The following is a 27,145-nucleotide window of genomic DNA, read 5'->3' on the forward strand; positions in this document are numbered from 1 at the left end:
GGCCCTTGGGAACGATCAAAGAAAGGTATTGGTTATAAACACGGTAATAAGGCATGCAGATTGTACATCAGTTTGTGACGTGTCATAATTTTTGTGCTCTCGCACATTTTTTGCCAGCAACATTGAAGCGCCCTTATAATTGTTATTATAAAAAAAATGAAATGTAGGTTAGCTAAGGTCCCAAAGGCGTAGTGGTTTCATACTAATGAATTGCTGATATGTACAAAAAGTATATACTCAGAAATACACATCAGCATTCAAACTTAGAGCATTTGTAATCTCCAAAACACTGTTATATTTACGCCTTCAGTTCAAGCTTACGTCATGCTGCTCTGTGTCTTGTAGCTGTTTCTTGGTGGGGGTGGGACTGTTTTTTTTTGCGTAACCCCCTGTAAAAGTCACGCCATCTGTGTCAACAGTTGCTTAATTGGACTTGCGGCCAGGGTGTAAGCGGCCCCCACAAGCCATGAGGGCTCATTGGGGACCAGCTACCGTTTGACCCCAGTGGCCTCTTGATGGCCTCTTTGGTCCCATCTGTGAGACCAGAAATCACTTCCCCCTCCCCTCCCAACTGTGACCACACAGGGGAGCATGGGGGGGCAGCCACTGCCCCCCTCACAGTCTTTCCACCCCCCGCTCACTTAATCGTGAGCTCCCTTCTGGATCTGCGCAGTGCTGGAGGTCACACGTGTTGTTGCAACCGGTGTCGAAAATTAATTTGTCGGCCTCATCGCTTCACCACTGTTATTTGCTGGTGGCTCTGTACTCGGGGTCAATCTGATGACGGGCGGGGGGTCCAAAATAAATGGAACAAGGGTTTCTGAAATCACTTGTAAGGGGTTACTGTGGTTTTTTGCGAAGAAACCTTTCCAAAATTAGTGTTCATTAAACTTTTATTAAAGGAGCTCCAGTTACCCTGGATGTAGATGTAACAAGGAGAATAAGATCACATATCCGATTTTAACATCTGATTTATTGCCAGAAAGGTTAAGCATATTCTTATTTTTTCATAATTTTTCATATTGGCAATAAGGTCCCATAGATATTACTGCTCATCCCGAGATATTAATACGTTGATATTTGCATTGCCTTTGTACTGTTCGCCGTTTGGTGTTTTCTGGTCTAACACGGGCAGTGAGACAAGTCCATAAAGAAGGCTGTCTCTGGTGTAGGCCAATCCATTTCAAAAGACGGTGCATATATTACCGGAGCATGTTTGTATGCATGTTTTCCCACAAGTATGTGTGGTTAATGCAGACTTGATGCCTTGTAATAAGTATATATTTGGCGTTTGAACATATCAAAGCCTAATCTTGATTTGAAGCTTTCGTTACTGAAGGTATATTTTATTTTATACCTACGTGACTTTAACCATAGAACCACAAAGTATATTAACGCCTGTTTTATTGCCAGAAAGGGTAAAGCGTCTTATTATTTTTCATAATTTTTTATACTGGCGAGAAGGTCTCATCAATTCATATTTCTCGTGTTAATTTAATCGAGAAGAACGCAGTGACTGTCAATCTGGCGAGCCGAGTTCGACTCCTGGCCGCCGCTAACATCCGTGACGCTTGCCAGCATGGGTGAAGTATGGTCAAGCGGCCTCCATGACCGAAAGGGTGTGGGTTAGGCTTCACTTAGCAGTGTTTTGAGAATGGGCTAGAAATAGTTTATTCAAACGTAAATGTATTTTTATGGTAAAAGTATTATTATTTCCATAGACGTGATGATATGAGTTTAGCATACGCAGGGTGAATAGGAAGGTCTCATTTTTCTCGGACAGTTACACCCTACAATCAGTTCAAGCCAATGCAGGTGATTGTCCCCCATGCAGTCTAAGCAAGGTCGATGCAAGAGAGCTCACTACACCTTCAGAAGTGTGTACCGTCGTCAATTACGCAGATTGTCACCTTGCCGACGACGAACTAAGCCGAGCAAGGTCGAGAAGCCGCCCTAGCCCATCCTGGTCCTCCGGTGCCAAGAGGCGGGCGCGCGCGGGGCTCTGCTGCGCATTATTCAGGGCGTCGAGCAAATTTGAATCTCATGCTGCGGATGGGGCGGTATGGGTAGTGAGGGGGGTCGGTGTGTGTTGCGCAAATGGTAATCCATTAGCTCACGGTGGCAGCGTGTCGAGTGAGGCTGCCCAGATGAAGGGGAACAATTTCACCAAAGGTGGAATATCGTGACAAGCACCGCGACCCGCAAATTGTGCGACGGAATTAGAAGTGCTGGCTGTTAGTTTAGGGAACTCGTCAGCCGTGTGAATGGCCGCCGCCGCTGCTTGGTTACTTGTGACCCCCATCCCACTGCCAGGGTTGCGACGGGTTGCGATGGGGGTCGCGTAGAATCCACATTGGCACACGGGTGGACGAAGCATTTTTCGCAATCGGCGCAAAGCCAAATTCACCTTTGGCCACCGTGCTGTGAAACAAGACATTGTTTTTCTTTTCACAGATGAAACGGTATCAAGGCAGTCTTTTCAGTCCCAGTTTACAATATTATTTTTTCTGTTTGCATCTCATTGCTATTCTTTCCTATTTGCAGTTCATCACTGCGAGCCTTTGAAGGTGTGAACCCTGTGTGAGACCATGCCCGCTGCATGGATGCGTAATGAGATGGAGAGTTACTGGATTTGTGTAAACAGCTGACCCATGGGAAGGGGCGCGTGTGCCACACATGCAAAGCGAGCAGAATGAATTAGTCTTGAATCGAGCTTTAACTCCACGTACTCTTTCAATGCCGACAAATTTTACGACAAACGTTGGCATTTTGTTTTTAAAATCAAAACGAAATCCTCACGTCTTCCTCCTACAAACGTTGACGACGAAGGCATCGCGAGCACAGGTCGTAATACACATTTTGTCCACGTCCAACGTTTCACGGTGTTTCTACGCTGTCCCAGCCTAACACGATATGACACTGCGCTGCTTTCACAAGGCGTGGGCAATTGCTTCCGCTGCTTGCCCCTGCTTGCTTTGCTTGCATTTCAGAAGGTATACGGCAGTTTTACGGTACCTGAAGTGACATGTCCAAATGATGAGACCGCGTGTTTGATTTGTGTAAAGGGGTCGCTTGCCACTTCGCTTTTTTATTCTGGGGCCAGTCATTTTAGCTGCAGTTTTGCAGCACTGCAAGGCTCCCATAAGATGTGCGAATCCAACACGGAGGGCAACTCATTTTACATCTAATCAATGAGGTTCACACGTTTTAAAGAGAGTCATTGTCTACGTGACCTAAACCGCACTGTAATAATTTTCTGTCACAACTAATGTGAACACATTTGCTGTATGTCAAGCAACTTAAAGAGCCGTATGTTTCCCCCCCCCCCCCCCGCCCACCACCTGCCGTCAGTTCATTTGCAATACGATAAATTCTCCGGTACTTTACAATTCTCGTGAAAGGTGACACTTTTCTCCCATTATCGTTTCTGACAATGGCACGGGGTAATGATTACTGATGGGGGCGCTGCCTAAGATATCGGCCACGCTGCTTCCACGTGCTGCGTTTCAGATTCCACGGGTCGAATGTGCGCGTACGTGGTGAGAATTTTTCCCGCACGAGGGTTGGTCGAGAGGTGTTTAAAATGGGATATTAAAGGTCTGCGCGCGATCGCACATTTGCATGTAATTCACTCGCCGTTATTCGTATAAAGTACCTGTGACCAAATCCCCCCCCAGATGGCATCAAGCCTCGGAAACTCCGCAGGTTTTAGCTTGGATAGCCCTTGGATGTGTTCGCATGATACAAAACAGGTTGCAATTACAGATAGGTGCTGGAGAGTAGCAGACAGTGCATTAAAATCCGTTGTTGTATTGTACTTGTATGCCCCCCCCACTTCAATGCTCCCCTGTCATCAACTCGCACACACGAATGTGGTGAAGTATAGTCAGATAACTCTCAAGAACTGCATGTCATGGGAAGGCCATCATCCATATCGAACAAAGGGCCACGTGTGTACAAATGGGCAATTACTTGAGAAAAAAAATGTATTAGCACCTAGCCTTTGTGATTACCTTTGGTGTAACATTGAGTAAAGTGATTGTGTGTGAAAGCTGCTCATGAAGACCGCCGTATTAATGTGGCCACCATGGATGGCAATTTCTTCCTGTTTAACCGTGTCTCTGCATTGTTACCCGTTCCCGCTTTGTGGGCAGCTCGCGCTCTACGTGCTGTCGTTCCTGGAGCCACGGGATCTTCTTCGAGCGGCACAGACCTGTCGTTACTGGCGCATCCTGGCCGAGGACAACCTGCTGTGGCGGGAGAAGTGCCGGGAGGAAGGTACGGATGATAAAAACTCTAAACATCCCCTGTGTAGCCTACGGAGACTGTCAGGGGAAAAGGCTTTCATCGAGCACCACTTTGTTGCGGACGGCACGGCTGCGTGGGGGAAGGGACTACTTTGGGCAGCTGGCACTCTCAGCCACATTTGTCTCCCGAGTGCTGATGTTTTTGCACACTGTACCAAGGTACTCATTTCAGGCTTGAGTCCACCAAATGGAGGACCAGAAGCGTGACTGATATCACTCGCCACTGATGATGCCCATGGCCGGGTATTGAACCCGGGTTCGAAGTACAGCGTGTTCACCACCACAGCGGTCAATAACAACGCCTTTTTGCCACAAAGTGATTGTGAAGTCACAACGCTGTTTGTGCCAAGCTAGGTGCACCTTGAGGCCATGTGAAGTGTTTTAAGGCTTGCTTGGAAGGCGGTTGCGGAATTCCACCGACACATGCATGCACACGAAAGCACGTTTAAACAACTACACAAGAACACACACTCGTACGGAGATAAGTATGAACTTAAAAACTCGCACATGTAAGGAGACAACTGCCCCTTAATGGCACTACCCACTTTCGTAAATTCACGTGAAAAATTCAATCATTAGAGTTCAGGTCAGGGTCCATTGCTGCTGCGGCAGTTTAACTTTTTCACCCGAGACAGTAAACGGTGCTGCTGTATTATCCCAGGTCACACAACTTTGCCAAATGTCATCGTTAATTTAATTTTAAGACACCAATTCGTACCGCACAACACTTGGGTGAGATGATTCCCAGCCGAATTAACCATTTAATATTTTAATTTAATTTTAACGTTTAAGGCCATCTGGATTCCTTTTTAGAATTATGTAAAATGTGAATATATTTATTTATTTTTGAAGGGAAAATAACAATGGTATACGTGAATGTGCGGGGGGAAATTACTGCTGCAAATATAGCAGCACTTTAGTGTGTGTCAGCGAGCCTGATTGGACATCATCCTCGCTGGCGTGGCTGCCACGTCTCTTCCTGAGCTGTTACTGACATCTTTGCTTTTGATGATATTATTTTTTTACGGACGGTCCCCGCCCCGTCTTTCCTTTTGCATAGAATATGTATCAGCGGAATACAATTAACTTATTCATTGGGTTGAAGAAAGGTCTTGAATATTTGTACACTTTGTTATCATGGCAAGGCTGCAATTTTTAATCCACTTTTATTTGCCACCTTCATTTTGATGGCATTTACCAACAATACTCTCGGTTTCAAGTCTTGAGCACAGCTTTCTTTCAAGGTTACAGTCTGAACTTTATGTTGCAGTCGGAGATAGCTTCTTTTATCAATTTGCTTTTATCCGTGTGTTCCGTCTCTTCTATTTTCTGTCACTCGGCATTGTAATAATGCAAAAAGAAAACAGTTATCCGAATGAGGAGAGGCTATGCAAGAGGGAATAGGGATATTTGCGACAGTGTGCCACCGGTTTGCATGGCCCTGAGGCTGTGAATAATTCAGCGCTGTTCAAGCGCAGGAATTTTCCATTTGCAGAAGATGAGGGAAAAAAAATTCGTATTTATTTTCTGAATTTGTTCCCGCTTTTCGGAGTGGCCTTTTCTTTGTATTGATAATACCATACCCAAAGAAATGCACAAATTATACCCATAGTTTTTACCTGTCCATATTCTCATCTCCCTAAATACACCCTATTTTCAGTGGAAAACTCTATTGTCAAAGTAATCTTTGTGCCGTACTATTCCTGAGTTGTATAAATGTTAACCTCTAACGAGCCTGCGCTGTAATAATTGTAAGGTTCATATTATACTCGAGCAATGTTATCACTGGATTAAAGATTGTATCTCGGACTCCACAATCAAGGTGGATCTAGATGCACGTAAACGTTTCAGAGCTAAAGGTGCAGCCGTGCAATTTCTTGCACGTGGAACTGCTGGCAGAAGGGCCTCCGTTAGAGTGAACCTCTGGAGGGTGTTTAGTCTCCCTTTCGACGTTGACCAGACGTGTAAATGTATCTCAGAATCTTTATTTAGACTGGATGAATCCGATGGGCTATGAAGCTCTTTGGTCACAGATGTCCAGCCGTGGAAGGTCGGCAAATTACAACAGCAAACAATACAAAAAAAACGATTGGGCGCAAAATAGATAAAATGGTAAGCAAGTCACTAAATATAAATAGATGCTTAAGACGCTACAGGTAAACCGCGTGTGACATCTCGGTAGCAAGATGTTAACTACCTCGCCTGGTATACAGGATGTCGTGGGTTCGATCCCGACCCTGATACCTCTATTTTTGTAGATTACATGTCTCTCTCCCCGTGGTCGCGTGGATTTTTCTTCGGGTCCTCCGGTTTTTCCTTCCACATTTAGAAACATGCATTTAAAATGTTTGGCCGTCATACATTTCCACGTGATAAGCCACTTCGATGAGCTAGCATTTGTGGCCGGGTTGCTTCTGAAAAAGAGCTATTTAGCTCAACAGGCCATACCTGGTAAAATAAAAAATGGTTTAATTCTGTGTCTGGAGGTACCGGCTCGTAGTGCGAGGGTGGCGCTTGACCTGCTGCGTTTCCTCCCCCCCCCCCCCCCCCCCAACGACTTGCCAGGTCTCGACGAACCCCTCTACGTGAAGCGCAAGAAATCGGCCACGCCCAACTTCACGTACAGCCCCTGGAAGAGCGCCTACATGCGGCAGCACAGGATAGACATGAACTGGCGCTGCGGAGAGATCAGAGCTCCCAAGGTCAGCCCCAGTGCACGGCAAGGCTGCAGATTTCCTCTGGCCTCCACGCTTTGCCTGATAAGCGCTAGATTTATGCCCTTGGCCTCGTCCGCCTGTTCCTCGTGTGTGTGTGTTTTTTTGGTTCCTTCATTTTATTTTCTGCACCGGGGAGTCGAACCGGAGATGCCAGATTTATGGTGTTTGTGGCTCATTTGATCAAACCGGGGCTTGGCATGAATATACAACGATGAACGCTGCACGCACCCAGTGCAGAGCTGCAAATGCATTGTAATGTGCTAATGCAACGCGTTGGATGTTTGCAAATGTACTGTCATGCTCCCTGATTTAGTCGTGGCATTAATTCTGGAGTTAAACAGCCGATCATTGTTTTTATTGTTTCTGCACAAGTGCAAACTCGATGTGCTTTATTCCAGTGGCACATCTATCGCTTTTATTCCTGGAGACGATCTATTGTATAGACAGTCACTGCGTTTACTCAGGTAATTGAAGCTCTTGGTTTATTGGAGAGTAAAAAGAAAAAGACACGGATTAACCGCAATCCATCGATGAGAATTAATCTCCAGAAATGTTTCGCTTTAACTTGGTTAAATGTGGTGAGCGATGGTAGCTCACGCGCCTCCGTCTTGTCACAGGTATTGAAGGGGCACGATGACCACGTGATTACCTGCCTGCAGTTCTGCGGAAACCGGATCGTCAGCGGGTCGGACGATAACACGCTCAAAGTGTGGTCGGCCGTCACGGGCAAGGTGAGAGAACGTGGGCAGCTGCCTGTGGCGCGAGACACTCGCACGGACGACCGCCCGAGGCTGCGGCAGCTCTTCCTGCCCTCCGCATTCATATTCCTCAGCACATGTGAGGTCTGCGGCATGGGGCGTCCTCTTTGTAGTCATAGTTTTGCAATGAAGGTTAAAGGCATAGCCCTGAAATTGCCTGATGACGGACGCTTGTGTTGCGCCCGAAACGTCGTGATTTTTTTTTATACCCACGTGACTTTACCGAAAGAACCAGAGAGTATGGATTCCTGCAGTCACGAAAGCTTCAAATCAAGACTGAAATTGCCTGTTCATGCCACTGCTTGCCGAAGGGCCTCTACTAGAGGGGACCTCTGGAGAACCCCTGTAGAGGATATTTGGCATGCTCTCTCACGCTTGTCAGACATATTGAAAGAGGTAGGGGGGTGCCCACACTTTACCCCACCACACACGGCCTCCACGATCGCCTGTGGCGTACGTACTGCTGATTATCCCAGTGCCTATCTAGACAGTGGGGGGGGGTTGAATTTTAAGACGTGTGCCCATTGTTTTGAATGCTGTGGTGGGTGGTGCGGTTGAAGCGGCGACGACCTCTGCATTGTGCACGTCCAGTGCGCTAGCCATCACACCACGGAAGCATCATCGCTGTAATGATAGTGCAGCATACCGCGTCTGTTATGCAGCTTGTCAATGGCTATTTTATTTTTCTCTACTGTCCCTTTTGTTAATCCGGTTCGCCTGCAATATTAAGTGGCCTCTTATTTCAAGACAGCCCTGCACTTTGCCTTGTTGCCATGGTGATGCTCATCAGGATTCTAGAATCAAGGGCTTGATTTTATTACATCCACCACTCTCTTATTTGTTTCATTTGATTATATATTTATTCTGCATGGGTGCGTTTTTCAAAATAATTTTCAGTGTTCTCCAGCGTGCCGTGAGATTGCAGATTGTGTTTATATTGTCCACTGTTGCGAGATTTCCATTAATCCCCGAGTACAAATGCCATCTGTCCCTTGTTCCCAGAAAAGTAGTTGGTCTTATGACATAATAAAGCAAGTATGGAGCATGGTAGAATAATTAAAATTACATCCGCAGAATCGTGTTAAACCCCTTGAGAAACGGCACTCATGGAATCCTTTTCTACGTTGATTTTTTCCATGGTGGTAAATATTAAAACATACTACGGTTTGGCACATACTGTGATTATCTTCGTGGGCCACCCTTAAGATTTGTTTATCTTTCATGGGCACAAAAAACCGTTAATGTTTATGAAAAAACAAAGCTAGCATTTATAAACAAGAGTGCACATTTTTATCATTAAAGCCAAGTCTCTTCCTTTGTAGTATATCAGATGAACAAAGATTTCATTCTTATCTGGCATATGCCACAAATACGCATGCCTCCACACACTGTAACAGACACGTCTTGTTCCACGCAGCGCCAACGATAAAGAAAAGAGCCGATCCTCCGTGGATATTGCTGTTTCCCCTCTTTGTTGATGTTTGTTTGCTTGTGCCTCGGCAGTGCCTGCGAACGCTGGTGGGGCACACGGGCGGCGTGTGGTCATCGCAGATGCGTGGCAACATCATCGTCAGTGGCTCCACAGACCGGACGCTCAAAGTCTGGAATGCAGACACGGGGCAGTGCGTGCACACGCTGTACGGACACACGTCAACTGTGCGCTGCATGCATCTGCATGGAAACAGGTGCGTCATCGCACACACGCGCACGACACACGAGCACACATCCCCGCACGTAACCTTGCACGCTGTCGAGGCCAATCTTTTGTCGGCATTGATGTGCAGCCACTTTGCAATCCATTTTTCTGCACGAGGGCCTTCTCCACGCCATGTCGGTCGTTGGGGTTTGTTTGACCATACTTCACCACTCTGGTCAGTGCGGGTTGGTTCAGGGTAGGGGTGATTCAGATATCGTTCACCACTGATGTTAGCCATGGCGAGGAAATGAATACAGGTCAACAAGTTCAGAGTTAGTAGGCTGACTCCTGCGCCTCTGCTCCCCCCTCATCTTCTGTATTAGTAAGCGTATATTTCGAGCGAAATGCTGATGGTTCCACACCTTACCAAATACCCATTTAAGGATAAGTGAAGCCTAGCACAGGGTTCAGATGTCACATGTCACTGATTTAATCTCTGACTGTGAAATGAACCCCACCAAAACCCACACACCTATCAGCAGCCACTGGAGAGCTTATTCCAGTGGCTACAGCTCGTCAAAATTTTGCGTGGGAAGGAAGTAGGAGGCACGTGCAAGGAAAATGTCATTTTAATAGAGCCATTTACCCAGGCAAAATAATTAATGTGATGCGTAAGGTCACGACATGAATCAAAGTGGCTTGCCAAAATTTGACGTCGTGTTCCGGATTGTAGCGTTTATTTTTGTAACGTTATTTACGTAAGCACTATTGCAGAAATGCCCTCCGCTCGGAGCTCTGATTTACATGGCAACCTTTCAATTCCTCAACATTTATGGCGTAGTGTAAGCATTCCTAATATGCATGCGATGCTGCATTCTCGCATTGATGGCGAAGGGGGCGTGGGAGGAATTTCACGAGGAGGAAAAAATTACCGGGCTGCGGATGCACTCGCATGACATTCGTCATCCGTAAATTGATTACCGCTTCCTTAATAGGAAATTGAAAATGTCATGCAAACAGTTGCCCACCGCAGTAATTACCTCTATATTATACGGCTCACATGAACGCAGATAATTGATTAATGTGGTTAGCAGTGCTGTATGCCAAAACAATGTAAATTTACGGTATGTAGCTTCGTCTGATTTTAGAAGTCAGTTTTAGTTTTGGACAGCAAAGATGGCAAGAGATATATATATATATGTGTGTGTGAGTAGTGTACTGTACGAGTCCTTGGGGAAATATTTTTTGTTTCCATGTGTGCGTGATGTTGTTCTGCTTGCTTCATATCACCTTCATATCTTTTTAAATCTCAAACTACAAAATCAAGGGCATAGTAAAGTGTGGGAATGTTCGTATGTTAATGTGCTTCATATGTTTCAGCTTTGCGTACAAAACTTGCACGAAAGTAATGATAACGTGTCCAGATTTATTTGTGTTCTTCATGGTGTGTCTATAAGTCAACCTTACAAGGTAATTTACAAAAGTAAACTGCCTTGTGCTATGCAGCCATCTAAAACATTTGTTCATTTCTAGCCTGTTGTGTGTATATATATTTTTACACACATTTGTACAAAACACGAAAGCGCTGCCTAATATTCCAATCTGGACAACAGGGTGAGGCTTTTCCACGCGAGTCAACGCTTCTGTTCCTATTCATCGAGGATGTTATTTATCCAAAGAACAGTGTAAACCGTCGATTTCTAGGCCTCTCGCTCACTGCCCCAGTCATTCATCCTGGTCGAGTACAAAAGCAACAAACAAACAAAAAATGCCAACGAACATTCTCAAGAAGGGTCATTGGATGAGGCATTTGCCAACCGTTATTTTGAATCAAGCAAAGCACTGCTAATGATGAAAGGGGATGATGTGTTTTTTGGTCTGTGTGCTTCTACGATACTTGCAATGCAATTCCTCAAGCTGTTACATTTATACAATATTTACATGCTGTGGTGGTTGATGGGTGGTGTAGAGAACACTGGACCATAGCTCTTCCTCTCCCAATCTTTGGACGCCGTTATCGGACTACGTCCAAGGCATCTCGTTCATCTGGTAGCTGTAGAACGCATCAAACGGCCTGACGACCTCTCGATTTGACGCGTCGCCACCCACGCAGTTCATCGACCAAACGGGGAGTTAGGTTTGAGGCCTTGCCCACGACCGGTCACCGCCCGCGCCACCGAAACACGACGTCGCGGTCACAAGTGGACGGATTTCCCCCGTTGCCCCATTTTGCCAGGGTCGTGAGCGGCTCCCGCGATGCCACCCTACGCGTGTGGGACATCGAGACGGGCCAGTGCCTGCACGTGCTCGCGGGCCACGTGGCGGCCGTGCGCTGTGTGCAGTACGACGGGCGGCGAGTCGTCAGCGGCGCGTACGACTACACGGTGAAGGTGTGGGACCCCGAGAGCGAGACGTGCCTGCACACGCTGCAGGGTCACACGAACAGAGTCTACTCGCTGCAGGTGAGCCGGCGTTCAATTTTTCCGCTACCCCACCGATTTTTTTTTACGATAAATGGTGCGCTGGCAACCCGGTAATTAAGGGGCTGATTCACGTTGTTGTAAGATGGGCCTTTTTGCACCGAACGGAGCACTGCTGTGCATTTCTGTCCCATTAGGTCTGTCAAGATGGAGCTCTTTTCTGAAAGGAATTGACCTATCTGCTAACATGTGAATTGAACCCTAATTGTGTAATAGGTTACAGCTCCGTTGTAATTGAGGAGTGGGAAATCAATTAGTCACTCCAGATGGCAGGTGCGCTATTATTTTTGTGAAATTTAAACCTTTCTTTTTAAGGATGTGTTTTGTTGTTCGTCATTGGAATTTGGCAACATGGATTCAAATAAATATTCCTAATGAGCCAAATGTGAGCTGCCATTTAGGTCATGATGATCAGTGCTTCGAATGTGCACCGGTTTCTTTTCATCCGTGTTTTTAACTGCACAACATTTAAGTTGACTCACTGTTTTAGTTCAATGGAAGCAACTAATTGATGAATCATTTCGACCTATAATAATGGCAATCAGAGTTGTCTCTGATTTGGCTACATTCAGGTGGGTGTAACTATTGGAGTGTTTGTGATTTGCCATAACGACAGCAAGTTATTGAACGCTGTGTCATCACCGCATTGTGTCAGTCATTGCATTGCTGTGCTCTCGCCGTACTATTGATTTATACGTGTGGACCACTTAGGATTCAGCGGTATTGTCTCAACTGTTTAGCTAAGTGGGTGGAACTGAACCCATTTGACATTAATGGGGTTTCGGTGACAAGTCTATACCTTTTGGACTGTGCAGCTGGTGCACAACGGCCCAAAATTGCTCCAAATCACCCGGGAACACACAAGCCACCTAGTAATTACGAGCGCTGGCCCACTATCACTCCTGCTGCACACGTGCCGGAGAGAGATTGGTCGTACGCACCACTATGGCACGGATGTGTCCGCCGCGGTCTCGTCGGTCTGTCTCTTGCAGTGCGGCGCCGCAGGTTGGTTAATTTAGACTCGCACGCTTTCGCAGAATTCACAACAATCCTGACTTTCCTGGGCCACCTTGCTTGTTAAATTAAAGCCACTTTATTTCAATATTCACCTGTTTTATTACTTGGTCATTCAACGTGACGAAATCGCGCGATTACACACCGTTGTACCCTTATTGGCTTAGTGGCGTAATGGCACAGCCTGGCAGTGTCAGTTTAGGGTGATTTGGCAAATATAGACTCCAATATAGAGAGCGTCTATTAGCTGAGAGTGAGAGCCCGTGGAATGGGAGACATCTTTCGAGGAGAGGCTTGCACCGAGTGTTATCGCGAGTAATGCAAACGATTTCTCGTCTGCACATTATATATATGCGTGTGGAATTGAAGCATCGTGCTTGCCCTTCAGCTTTTATTGTCTTTGTCAAAAAATAAATAAAGGACCGCTACGGGTGTGATAGAATTGTGCCATAGCCGTTCCCAGCACGTTCCAGCTCCGTGTGCAAGCCTGCGAAGCGTCAGGCTCATTAGTATCTTATTTGCCGGGCTGTAACCGGAACATTAAGATGGATGGCCACCTAGGGTCTTGGCCGGCTTGTGGGTAATTTTAGACAAGAGGAGTGCAAATAGAGATACTTGACAGATGCAAAGTTATGCCCTGACCGTTGTCCAATGGTGGCCCAACACTAGATCGCTTTTTTAATCGTGATTGTTTGAATAAATATGTTGCGATGATTCTTAATTCATGACCGTTTGGTTTTCCGTCGCCGCCCCCCCCCCACGACACCCACCCACCCGTCCCCGCGTCACGCGCAGTTTGACGGTGTGCACATCGTGAGCGGGTCGCTGGACACCTCGATACGCGTGTGGGACGCCGAGACGGGCACCTGCTTACACACGCTCGTGGGCCACCAGTCGCTCACCAGCGGCATGGAGCTCCGGGACAACATCCTCGTGTCGGGAAACGCAGACTCCACCGTCAAGATTTGGGACATCAAAACCGGCCAGTGCCTACAGACTTTGCAAGGTGGGATTATGGATACAATTTTACGATTTCTTTGTTGCGTCACGTTAAGTTACATTTTAAGTAGATTTTTGAGATGGTAAAGATGCCTCGGATGTTTCTGGTGGAGCCGACTGGCTTGGAGGACACGGGCCTGGCGCTGCTGAGATCCTGAATTCAAATCTGGGTTTCAGACACCTGTGATTAAATTATGTTCTCAAGTGAGTTGATTATCTCAACCCAATTACCATTATCTGCATGAAAGAAACCATCATTAAATTTAGTTTTTTGAACCTTTGGCTAATTTGCAGCTCTGAGAATTTAAAAATATCAGTTTGATAGTTATGCAATAGTTTTTACTGTGTACCAGGCCAGGTGAGAGTTCTTTTGCCTGTAGCGAAATCTGTTGGAAGAAGTTCTGTGAAATCTCCTGACACAGACTGTTCGCTCACAGGGCGTGGTGGTGATGCACTGCTCTGAGAAAAGTCAGGATGGATTCTTTATCTCATGATATGACCCCCATATAGCACAATCAATATAACATTTGGGGGGAAAAGATTAAAGAAGAGTTAAGGTTAAACATAGGGTTAAGCAATTCCATTTGCAACAGTATTACATTCCAAATATGTTTCGAGAGAATGCACATTACCGAGTAGTACGCAATATGAGTTTGAACGAAATAATAATAGCATATTCGAGGGGAGCGGAGAAAAAGCCAGGTAAAGCCACTTTAACAAAAAACAATCTTAGTGCTATACATGTGCCTTGTCGTCATTAAACAGTACCTGTAAAAAATGCAATTGGCCCATCATGTTGCGGTTCGATTCATGTTCGTGGTGCTCTTCTGGGATGGTTTTTTAGCATCATTCAGTGTCGAGTGTTAATTTATCCATATGGGAGTCTCTATTAATGCAATTTCTTTGTTTGGATTCTCTTCCCTTCACCTCCTCCGTCTTCAACTCGCCGTCGCCGCGTTGCCGCAGGGCCGAACAAGCATCAGAGTGCGGTGACCTGCCTTCAGTTCAGTCGCAAGCTGGTGGTCACGAGCTCGGACGACGGCACCGTGAAGCTGTGGGACTTGCGCACGGGCGACTTCCTTCGCAACCTCGTCTCGTTGGACAGCGGCGGCAGCGGCGGGGTGGTGTGGCGCGTGCGCTGCTCCAACACCAAGCTGGTGTGCGCCGTGGGCAGCCGCAATGGCACCGAGGAGACCAAGCTGCTTGTCCTGGACTTTGACGTGGACAGCAAGTGAATGACCCTCCCCACCGCGGCCGGTGGGCTCCGCGGATATGCGGTGGCGATCGCGACGAGTGCTCGGCCACGCCGAGGGTGTGGCGGCGCGCGTTCGCTGTGCGCCTGTGGTTGTGGGTGGCACTGGGAGGAGGGGGGGGTGGTGGTGATGGGCAGTGAGGCTGAAGGGCACGAAAGTAGTAGACCCCGTGGGTCTCTTTGAAATGGGCTTGTTGCTCACGTGCCAACTTTGGAAGGGATCACGCACACACAAAAAAAGCCTAAATGTATAAAATACGGGACACAAATGGAACACCTGAGTGCCAACAACAAGCAGGAAGATTTGACGACTGAAATCTTCAGCTGACCTTCCACCCCACCCACCAACCATCCTCAAGTTGCCTGTGGTATATTACTGACTTGAAAGTACACTGACTTGGAGAACTCTATTTAAAAAAATTAAACAAATTTCAAGCGATTTAAAATCTCACACTTTTTAAGGCTCTTTGTCAGGCCCTTGCCGTGCCACCCTGTCTACCCAGCGCATGTGACTGGAGGTGGGGTAAGACCCAAAGCACTTCTTGCATCGGACTGCTCAAGGTTGACACCAAATGGAAGACGGCACAGCAGTGGTCTGTGGCGTTCACTCTTCCATAACAGCAGCCAAGGACCTTCCTTTGCGGCAGCGGTTGTGGGAGTTTTGGTAGCCGAAGAAGATAGTTTTTCTTTGCTGGCCTTAAAGCGACTGAACCTAATGAGAGCAGGGACCTCGCTCGCTCGGTGCAGTGAAGCGCGAAGGGAGGGACATGGGAACCCACTTTGGCAGAAGTCTTTGTGGTGGATCATTAAAATTAGGAATGTGAATGTAAGCAGCAGAATAAGCCTCCCTAACACTTTGTTCTAATGGATTACACTACAGCCTGTGAAAGGTATTTTTTTTTCTTGATCGTTATCAATTTACTCGTTTGTTTTTGTGATACGACTAAAACTGCTCTGTTGGTAACCATTCGAGCTGGGATGCATAGAAGGGATAAAGTGAAGTCTTTGATGAAAGTTTTCTGCGTTGGCCATCAGCTATGTGGGATGACATCGTGAGGTGTGCGCGTGCTCCCCCCCCCCCCCCCCCCCCGTGTTCCTTGGGTTCCAGAAGAAAACCTCGGTTGCCATATCACGGCGGCGAGATCGAGTACGATTGAACAATTTCAGCTCGAAACCAACGAAAATAAAAGCGCTTATCACTTGGTGGGCAGCTTCCAGTGCTCACAGAGTGACACAGAGCCTCTGGGAGTCGTGCCCACGAAAGGGCCCGTCTGCTGATGTCGCACGACGAGGCGGGGGGACACCCTTTTGCAGAGGGTACAGAAAGGCGCAGAGCTCACCTTTTGCAGGGGAGAAGGCGCCGAGCGAAAATGATTACCGGACGCCGTGCTGAAACGCAGCAGATTAATCGTCTAAAAAACTACGGAAATAAGCTTGCTTTTGCCAACATTGCAAACTTGAGCTCGGGGCCTCTGCACGCCAAACCCGCTGCTGTGGTGTCGCCAAAAATGAAGCGTTCTCTTACATTTTTCCGTCATCGTTAGGTTTAAAAAAAAATATTTGCAACCTGATGACCCTACGAACATATCCATTCTGTTTGGGATACACTTTCAATTGTCGTAAAAGGCCAGGTTTGTAAGCGAAGGTGCGTTGTGAATGCGGCATGCGATATCCCAGCCTGTTTACTCTCCACACAGCCTACGCTGCGCCTCGTCATTATGACTGTAACATCAACCCACGTTGGGACTAATGTGAAAGCTGTGCTAACCACTTCAATTATTTTTGTTTTCCTGTGTTAGCGTTTTAAAGCTTTTGTTGTTTCGTTTTCTCAGTTAAAAGGGTGCTGTTTCGATCTCATGTTCGTCTCACGTTTGTACATGGGCAGTTAGTACAGGGTTCAGTAGCCTTGCGTGCTACACGTTGCGTATACACAGTTCGTGCACTCTTATAGAAACGGCCCGTCTTCTCTGGTCACTCGCTTCACCGTTCGTGCTGCCATCGTCGTCACTGTTGTGGGTGAAGAGACTCGCGTGGCCCGCTCGGCCGTTACGCACCCCGGCCCCCAGTACCCGTGCTGAGCCTGCCTACACGTATGACTCGTCGTTTTATGGCCGCACGCATGTAAGTGGGGCCCCCCCCTGGGACGTAAAAATAGATGCTGCACTGAAAACCGCACCGCACCTCTCTGCTCTTTGTCTTGTTTTTGTTGTTGCACACACACTCCTGCACAAACACACACACACATTCATAACCCCAAGCCCTTAGTGTAGAAAAACTATTTTTCTGCAAACACACTGAAATTAAATACATACTGGAATGCTGTAAGGAAAGGCACAGCACGGGATATATTGTTTTAATGAAGCCGAAGTGTGTACTGCGGGGCTGATAGCGCCAGAGCAATTGAGCCAATTTAAACTGAAAGATTATCAATTTTAAGGCGACGTGACAAAATGCATCGATGTTTGAATATGAACGGGCGCCACGTTCTTCGTGAAATTGTCAGGTCACTCCCCCAAACCGATGGCCGCTGTACACAATCGAGTGCAGGCTGTGCGTTTCTCCAGCAGGTCAGTGGGCGGACCAGGGTGCATTTAGAGTGAACTCTAATTGCCGCTGGTGATTAATGAGCTCCGATGAGACGCATTACGGGATCAGAGCTTCAACCGAGCAGCTGTAAGTGCTCTCCGTGACAAGCTTTAGGTGAACTGAGGCCTTCTGAATGTGCTGTTTTAAAACTATGTTTAGTGTTGTGTGTGCGTGCGTTGGTCCGGTTACTGTTTTTTGTTTTTTGCCGAAGCAGGATTTTCCTTCCATTTTTGATTGTGGGATTCTGTGAGGGTTTTTGGGGGATTGGCTTTTGTCATTCGTGGCCCGTCCGCGTGTAAATAATTCCACATAGAAACTGTGAACTTGAATTGGCCTCTAAGCAGGGGGGGCAGCTGTACAGTGATGCCATCTGCTCTGTATAGCCTGTTCATGGCGATGTACATAGAGCGGTTTTGATCCGCACTTAGTGGCAAAAAAAAAATGATGTAGTTCAAAAGATCAGGGAGTTTTTTTTTGTGTGTTTTTTTTCACTAACCGTCAGTATTGAATTCAGTCTTTTTTTTTTGTATCACCATGTTCCTTCACGTGCGTGTTTGTTGCTGCTGCTTATGAATGTCACGTTGTAAAGAAAGAGAAAAATGAAAAAAAACTTAATTTCATTGGTCAATGTGCATCTTAAATGAGACTTGAGGGAACGGCAGAGATGAGACGACCAGTCTGTGTGTCGGGAAGGATTTTCCACCGGGTCCCCCCCCCCTCTATTCTCGACACGAGCCGTCGCTTGTCGTGCACCCGCCCGTCCTGGTGGCAGTCTTTGTTGAGCCAGCAGACGGAGACGCTGGTCCCTTGCTGGTGTCTGCCGAGGGTCGTGAGAGTGTGAGGGGTGGCTGGCCTCTCGTCCAAGCCAGGGCAGTGTGCACGCGAGGTCGGGGTGGGGTCAGGAGGCGTTTGCCGTCACTTCGCTGGGTATGTGCCATCTGAACAAAATGTGTGACGTAGGCAAGACGGATCACATTAAGTGGAAGCAGAAAAAAAAGTATAAAAAAACACAAAAAAGGAAAAACAAATAAAAATTAATTACAAATATGTAACATATGAAAAAGGGATTGAGTTACTGGTTTGTTTTACTTAGAAATTTTTATTTTCATATGAAAGTGCAATAAAGTGTACCTCAATGGAAGGACTTCCCTGCGTGTGTGTGTGTGTATTTACACGCGTGTGTGTGCGTGTTTACACGCGCGCGCCTGATTCTCGTCGTTTGTGTCGCTGTCGACAGCATTCCCATTCGGTGAACACGGAGACGACGACGTCGGCTGATGTTTGAATGCCACCTCCTGCAGCGCGCATTTAACCTAAACAGCGTTCATTATCACATCGCACTATCCGGCGTTTGTGCAATTGTCAAAGCTACACATCCGTAGCAATCGTAGCTGTTCTCCAAAGAGCCTCAAGTTTTTCCCAAATTGCGCCCACACATCCAAGGCAAATGGGATCTTGCGGCTCCCTTGATAAAGGTGCCCCATGAGACTGATCAATGTTAAGCACCTCTATGTTAGCGCCTATGTTACACATTTAGAAAATGTAAACTTTGCGGACAGATTTTTTAAAGGAAAGAAGCTTTAATACAACCCAGGTATACGCCTATTAATGTCACTGAATTGTTACATGAGAAAACCACTGACCGTGTTACTTTGGCTTGAGTAGCAATGAGGTTACATTTAATTTCAATTGCCACTTAAAGAAACGTTTACATTTTGTGTACGGTGCATCAGGCACATTTACGATTGTAATAATGTAGATGTATCGAGAGGGAAAAAAACGGTTTCTCAAGGACTTAACAGGCCGGTCTTAAGCTTTCACATAGAACGTAAAATGGAAGGGAGCAAAAAAAAGAATCCTGCAATCCATTGCGTGGCGTAGTAAAATGCCCGCGAGGAATGCACAAATTCAGACATCCGTGAAATAGGTATAGAACGGTCTCCACATCGGCTGCATTCCACGTCATCTGCTACTGTGGGGGGACAGAGCATGGCCCCAGTTACCAGAGGTGGGACAAAGTCATTGTTATGCAAGTCCAAGTCGAGTCTGAAGTCATCAAATTCATGACTCGAGTCTGACTCGAGTCCAAGTCACATGACTCGAGTCCGCACCTCAGAGGTGGGACAAAGTCATTGTTATGCAAGTCCAAGTCGAGTCTGAAGTCATCAAATTCATGACTCGAGTCTGACTCGAGTCCAAGTCACATGACTCGAGTCCACACCTCAGAGGTGGGACAAAGTCATTGTTATGCAAGTCCAAGTCGAGTCTGAAGTCATCAAATTCATGACTCGAGTCTGACTCGAGTCCAAGTCACATGACTCGAGTCCACACCTCAGAGGTGGGACAAAGTCATTGTGATGCAAGTCCAAGTCGAGTCTGAAGTCATCAAATTCATGACTCGAGTCTGACTCGAGTCCAAGTCACATGACTCGAGTCCACACCTCAGAGGTGGGACAAAGTCATTGTGATGCAAGTCCAAGTCGAGTCTGAAGTCATCAAATTCATGACTCGAGTCTGACTCGAGTCCAAGTCACATGACTCGAGTCCACACCTCTGCCAGTTACAGCGTGAACACATCCCTTCCCCTGCTCCGCGTCCCACTCCCAAGTTAAAGGATTGTCTCCACGTCCTTGCGCATTGCCTCGTGCGTATTGTACCAACAGTCAAGCTTTTCAGTCTCGTTAGTATCTACAAGCCGTGGCAGTTTGTTAATGATAAAAAATGGAGTTGAGAAAATGCAAGTCAAGTCCCATCAGTACTCGTTTGTTGGCCCGGGGAGGCACGCGGATACAACTGAGCGGGTTTTTTTATTTTATTTTATATGACGGAGCTGCTGCGCTACCACGCTTGCAGGCAGAAGCAATCCTCCTCCCCCCGCCCGTCAACCCGAGACGTGATTTCCCCAACGTCCGGATATATCTATCTGCGAGAGCGATATTGCATCACGCCATGCAGCGAGTTTGATTTATACGATCATCTCGTGCATCTCTAATTCACGAGGGGCAGGGGTTTCTCTATCTACATTTTCTAGAGGTGGGTGGAGGGGTGCTTTGTGTGTGTGGATAGAATGATGCTTCCCGCACGCATGTCCACCCCGCTCGTCTTCTCATCCGTCCGTCAGCAAAGGGGCTTCCTCCGAGACTCTGTCCGCCGCTTGGCGCACGCGTGATCTGTTGATGATCTGGCCCTGCGAGAGGAGGCACGGCGATGCGGGCGTCAGGAACTCGTCGTGGGCGAGTCTGTGCTTTCGAGCAAGGAGGCGGTGCTCGGCTCGGAGACGGTTAAGGAAATTCAACGTTGCTGCAGCGGTTGACTGCATTTTCGTCAAAATGTACGCGTGTTGATGTCGTTTCGCACCCGACGTAGCCAACCCGTGCTCATCGGAGGTGCGGGGGAGGGACAACAAACTCAACACAAAAAGTAGTTAAACAAAAAAAATAGTTTTCAATTTAAAAGTGCGTAGCTCCAGTGGCTTCCGAATATCAGAAGAGCGTTCCAGACGGCCACAGAAGCGCGCCACGCCGTGGCCGTCTTTGTCCGACGGTGAGTCAAAAGTCGCTGCTGCTGCTGCTGCTGCGAGCCATTCGGGGTTCCTGCTCCTTGAGATCATCACGGTATTGTGCAGTTCACTTGTGGCAAGCGCTTTGCGTGTAACGAGGGGGGGGGGGCGACCTTCTCACAACGATTTCGTTCGGCCTTCCCTCGACCTTCTTAAGAGTGCAGTCAAAAAAGGCGTTAGCCATTGGGAGCGCAAATTAAATTTAAGCGGCTGGGGTCCTTAACCTCCACTCCAGCCTTGTTTTATAATGTTAATTAATACATAGCGTTTGATGAAACAAAGCAAGTTGTACCTATGTGCCCGTGCTTAATGTGTTTTCGATGATTTACCTTCTACAAAATAAAATCTGGCCGTGTCTCCCAGGGAATGCGAGATGCACCCCAGGTGAAGGAACCACCACTGAAGCCGTTTATACATCGCGGTGAGCGAGAGCTTGAGGATAGAGTGTGACGCACAAAAGCAGATTGTAGCGTCACTCATTCTGCACCGTGTTTAAACATTAGGTGTAAAGTTTGTTTAGACTGTGCTGTGTGCCCCCTCAGTAGTTGTAATGAGCCGCCCCCCACCCATTTAAACAAGGTCACATTACAGGGACGCCAGGTGGCTCTCATTTATGGAGCCCGTGGGGTACCGAATTATTCCCTTCGCCCTTGTAGTCAGCAAAGCCTTAATGAGTCTCGAGGTTTCATCAGGAGGTCACCCAAATTTGGTTCCATTCATGAGCGTTTTTTTCCAGGATTGAACCGTGGACCGCCCCCAACTAATGAGTGAATGTTGATACATATCCCGTGCACGTACAGGTCGCGCACACGCACGCACACCTGCATGCTCCCTGTGCACTGTGCAGTGCCGGATTAAGCTATTGCGGGGCCTGTAGCGTATGATGTTATAACGGGGCCCTTAGTAAAATAAAAAAACACGTAAATATTAAACAGCCAGATAATACGACAAATCGCTAACCTTAAACACCCAGTCGTTCATAAAAGTTGAAGGCAGTATAGTACTATAGTAATAGAGCAAGTGCAGTAATCACTGAACCGGAATTGATAGCTTGAAAGCATTTAGTGTGGGGCCCTTGAAAGTGCGGGGCCCGTAGCATATGCCACTCGGATAATCCGGCACCGACCCTGTGAAACCATAAAGATTCCCCGTGTAGCCTTCACAGACTGCCGGGGCAAGTGCAGTAAGCGAGGAGCACCTATGAAGGCCGGCACGGGGTTTGTGGCCAACACCACGCCTGGCCGCCTTTGTCTCCACAGTGGCGATGTTTACACACAACTCCAGGCACTCGTTTAACGCCGAGACGACCACAGGGAAACCCGGGACCAGTTCAAATAATCGTCACCGCTATTGGCGGCGAGCGGAAATTGAACCCGGATCGCCGGGTTTGTAGCGCAGCGCGCTAACCGCTGCGCCACCGCTCCCCGCGTGAGTCCACAGTGGCACCAGCACACGCACACCACCTCGCATCACTTGAGTTCGACTGCCCCGCGTGTGTGCACGCGCCCCTCTATCGGTACGAATCGCGTGTTCATTACGGCGCGACAGCGGTGATAGGGGCCCGCATTACGCGGCACGACGCCGTTGCACAGCAGCCTCGCGAGCTATCGGCTCAACGGATCTCTCTCATCACCCTCGTTGGCCGTGTCCCTCTGCAGATTATTCGTTGCGTTATCGTCGCGCTCGGGGGGGAAACTTTGACGGCACCAAACCGCCGTTCACGTCTCATCGCACGCTTCATCGCCGATCATTAAACCGTGTCTGAGCAGTCCCCGGCACGCAAGTGCCAACGACGATGTGCAGTTTGTGCAGCTCTTCAGGTTGTCAAACTCCGCAGCAGCAGTGCGGAGTTTGACAAGCCGGTTCTCACACGGCGGTCAGCGGCAGGCGGCAATGCCCCCCACGCGCTTGAACACCGCCCAACGCCGGGGCGTGCCATCTGACATCTCCCGAGCCGACCCTCAGCGCTCCCATCTCCACGGCGGTTCCCCGTGAGGTTTCCCCGTGAGGTCGTGCCGGGGTCGTGCCGGGGTCGTACCGCGTCCTGGTCCACGACGTTGAGCACCAGGGAGGAGGCGAGGCAGCCGAGAGTGAGCGCGAGGAAGTAGAACATCACGTTCTGCCACCGCCACGGAGCGATCTCCCTGCGTGGGGGCAGCAGCAGCAGCAGGAGGAGGAGGAGGGCGAGACGCGACATTAAACCACCGGCACATCGCGATCTCACCGTTACGACCACATGAACGCCATGGCGTTCGGCACCAGCGAACCGCGCACACCGCCCGTCGCGTCGGGCATCGGAACGTCGGAGGCGGGATCTAGAAACTTTCTAAAGTGAGGGGGCGGTCACAGATTTACCAAGCTTTTTAAATACAGCCTTACATTAGTTATTTTGAAAATAATTTGCAAAGTATCTTGGTGAATATTAATACAATAGTGCACACCTTTTTTTTGTGATTTTGGGGTGGGGTGGGTGGGATAGGCGATCGCCATTCCCTGGATCCCCCACAAATCACCACCATCACCACTGCCATCACCACCACTCTTACTGTCATTAATACCACCACAACTAACACACATACCACCACAACATCCAACAACCACCACAACTACCACCGCATCCAACCACCACAACCAACACACACAAAACCCCACCACTACGTCCAACAACCACCACAACTACCATGAACACCGCCACACATCCACCTCCGCTTTCACAAACGCCACCTCCAAAATCCTCTGGCACGTCGCGTAAATCCACCCCAACCACGATCACCACCACGCACGGCGCAGTGGCCCAAGAGGCCTCATCTGGTGAAGGGATGCCGACCGAATGGCCGATGGAGCATTTCCCCTCATCAGCAAAACATGCGGCTCCACAAGGTCCTGCGGCTTAAGGAGATTCTCGGGAGATTAATTACTAAGAGGCAATCTATTGATTACAACGCCGCCGAGTGTATCGTTATGCAAATGCGCTATCGGATTTGCGTCGTCACCCGAGTTCGGGGGAGTGGCGGTGCAGTGCTTGCGTGCCACGCGACAAAACCTCCCAGCCAGGATTCGAGTCCCGATCATGGCCAGCATCAATAGCGGTACCGGTCGCCCTCCCTTCATCACACCGACCCTCGTGGTGAAGTATGGTCAAACAATCCCCACAGTGGATTTACGAAGTCTGTAGATGATTATTTTGCAAAATCGAGCGTGGACGGTGACGTGGCCAGGCAGATGCGCGTTCGTCGCTTGCTGCAGAGCTGCATGGTTCGAGTCCAGAGGCCGCCCTGATTAATACTGCGGGAGGTGTTAACGGTGACGTTGCACCCAGTCAGTCTGCTTCACAGTGGACGTTACAGATCCCGTGGCATCGTTCGCAAGAGTAGGCCAACCGTGTGCCTCCGTCATGGTTCAATGTGGACGAATTTGAAATATAACCTGCAAAACACCGAATTGGAATACGCACGGCAATCGTTACCCGCTGATGAGAAAACTTGGAAAACCCTCTTGACAAAGAGCGATGAGGCTCGGTGAGGCTTCCTGGGTTAAATCTGTCCCAACCCTCACTAATTCAGGTTCAGCCACGCTGCGGAGTCCCCTGTTCCGACGCCTAACCCCTAACCTGAGCGCAAACCCAGTTCCATTCTGTGACGCGAAAACGAATCGGGGGGGGGGGGAGGCTGCCAGAATTGCGTTGGCTAAACGGTCGGGGGCCCAAACTTTCTCCGCACAAAACCAGCCCCACCCCTCCCCACCACCAAAAACCTCATTATTTTAGTGGAGCCGACACACAAAATAAATGAACAAACAAACGAGTGTGCTCAATGACATTTCACAACCGGTGGTGGTGGTGGTGGGGGGGGACCTCCACCTCCCAATTGTTCTCAACGTCGCCAACATTTGGGTCATCCCTGGATATGAAAGTGGCGGCAACGTTGGCGCCGCGCGGGTTGAGCGCGGGTTGAGCGCGGGGCCGCGACTGCGGCAGCAGCTGCAGCAGCGGGGCCTCTGCACGCGCAGAATAAGAATCGGGAGAGTGCCGTGCTGCACTGGCAGAGCCAGTTGGGGGGGGGGGGTGGCACGTGGCCCACCAATGATCCGATCAAAATCCCTAATTTCGATCGGATCATTGGGGTTTATTGGTAATAAATCGGCATTTTGCGACCCCCATTGCCACTTTGTAGCATATTATTACGTGCCAGGGACTCTATGAGATGATAGGACAATAGTCTGAGTCCATAACACTGGTCAACACACTTTTTCTGCCATAAGGTATTCCAACGGTTTTAAGGCAATTTTGCGGTGCTGATTCCAAATCTGGCATCAGTTTTTGTCTATCACATCAGGTTTTTGAGATATCAAATATTGCATTTTCAATAAAAAACTGCAGAATAAAAATATGAAATGAATGGTGGATATCTACGTAAAATTATATTATAAACACACTCTCTTAAAAATACAGCACCATATTTTAACACTCAAGCAGTTACTGACTCGCAACAACTTGCAATCATAAGTGACAGAGTTAATTTCGGATAAAATCAATGAAAATGGGGTATGCTGATAGCATAATAAGTATAACCCGTAAAAACAAAGTTTTTCACTCTAAATCCTTTATATGCGTGGCGGCTAGAGTCCTCTCGTCCTCTGGCTTGAGATGGCTGCCACCTATGGGTCAGATGATTGTCTGCAGTATTAAACAAATGGTAATTAAATATTTAATTTGTTTTCCCTAAACAGTGTAAAATTTTGGAAAAAAATTTTCACGAACATTAATTGTCTCGCACAACGAGTCTGTGTGCAAAATGTCAGCTCGATTGGATCACGGGAAGTGGGTTAAAAAACGACCGAAAGGTTTGCACGGTCATAAGCAAGCAAGCACGCAAGCAAGCAAGTGAACTTAATATAAGGATTTAAAAATGAGATATTATAGAGCAAATCTGAGATCATATTTGGAATCAGCACCCTGAAATTAGTCTAAAACAGCTGCAAAAGTCCAGGCCAGAATTTTTTTTTTTGACCAGTGTAATTGTCAATAAGTAACGGCAAAGCGGTTATAAGCGACTCAGAATTGTGCTCAGTTGCGTACACAGTACACGACTTCCCTGAAGGCATTAGCACCTTCAGCGAGCGCGATGCCGATCACACAACGCGGTTCGAATTCGACCTTCGATCAATGGCTGCGCCATCGCCGCACACGCGTCGAATAAAAACCAAGGGACAAGTCCTTACTTACTAACAACTCCTTAATTACTAACAACTCCTATAATTTTTCATTGCTAGAGGGGTTGCCCCCCCTCTCCCTGAAAATCCTGGCTACGCCATTGGGTCACGTGCCGCGTCCCGTTCGTCTGTTGTGTGCTCGCATACCGAGTGAGATATGCGAAAAAAATATTGGTTGTAAAAGTAGTAATTAAAAAAAGCATTTAAAAGCTGACATTGCTTAATTAAAATGCCTGGTATCCTGATGTCCGGGGGTGTGTTCAAGGCACTCGAGAGCGCTGTGGAGAAACGCCAACAAGCTCAAAGGTTTTTACGAAAACCAAATAGCAATGAAGGGCGAAAGGGGAAATGATTTTCGCGAACATTTGAATCTGCGAGCAAGCCTCGCTAAATATTCATGGTTTGTTTGTACTTGTTGGTGGAAACCGCAGCGCACGATGCGATTGGGACATTAGCATGCGTAAATCCATATTGTATTTTTTGTTATTTGGTTTGCGAAAGATAAAAAAAACTGTGAATTATGTTTTGTGAATGACAATGTTTTTTCCTCCAGAATCCGCAAGTGATCCACTTCGCCGTGGTTGAGTGTGAATTGTGCCGGCTCTGCAAAAGTATCACAATGATCG

The 27,145-nt window shown here is 47.8% G+C and overlaps 2 protein-coding genes across 2 annotated transcripts in view; one reads left to right on the forward strand and one right to left on the reverse strand.

The window, feature by feature from the left end:
- Nucleotides 1–18,894, forward strand: part of FBXW7 (F-box and WD repeat domain containing 7) — an 84,834-nt gene extending 65,940 nt beyond the window's left edge. The window contains 7 exon segments of the mRNA XM_061552448.1: nucleotides 4,155–4,278; nucleotides 6,873–7,009; nucleotides 7,642–7,755; nucleotides 9,286–9,467; nucleotides 11,655–11,880; nucleotides 13,708–13,918; nucleotides 14,878–18,894. Coding sequence (XP_061408432.1) covers nucleotides 4,155–4,278; nucleotides 6,873–7,009; nucleotides 7,642–7,755; nucleotides 9,286–9,467; nucleotides 11,655–11,880; nucleotides 13,708–13,918; nucleotides 14,878–15,146 — 1,263 coding nt within the window. The 3' untranslated portion in view covers nucleotides 15,147–18,894.
- Nucleotides 18,895–18,930: 36 nt separating this feature from the next.
- LOC133342820 (major facilitator superfamily domain-containing protein 1-like) overlaps nucleotides 18,931–27,145 on the reverse strand; it is a 42,836-nt gene continuing 34,621 nt past the window's right edge. Inside the window, exons 12-13 of the mRNA XM_061552120.1 lie at nucleotides 23,347–23,452; nucleotides 18,931–20,936 (exon numbers count right to left, since the gene is read on the reverse strand). Of these exons, the coding sequence (XP_061408104.1) occupies nucleotides 20,856–20,936; nucleotides 23,347–23,452 (187 nt within the window). The 3' untranslated portion in view covers nucleotides 18,931–20,855. The remainder of the gene's footprint in view (nucleotides 20,937–23,346; nucleotides 23,453–27,145) is intronic.

The sequence above is a fragment of the Lethenteron reissneri genome, chromosome 16 (genome assembly GCF_015708825.2).
Source record: "Lethenteron reissneri isolate LAM-NWPU_2019-01 chromosome 16, ASM1570882v1, whole genome shotgun sequence".
Classification (NCBI taxonomy): Eukaryota; Metazoa; Chordata; class Hyperoartia; order Petromyzontiformes; family Petromyzontidae; genus Lethenteron; species Lethenteron reissneri.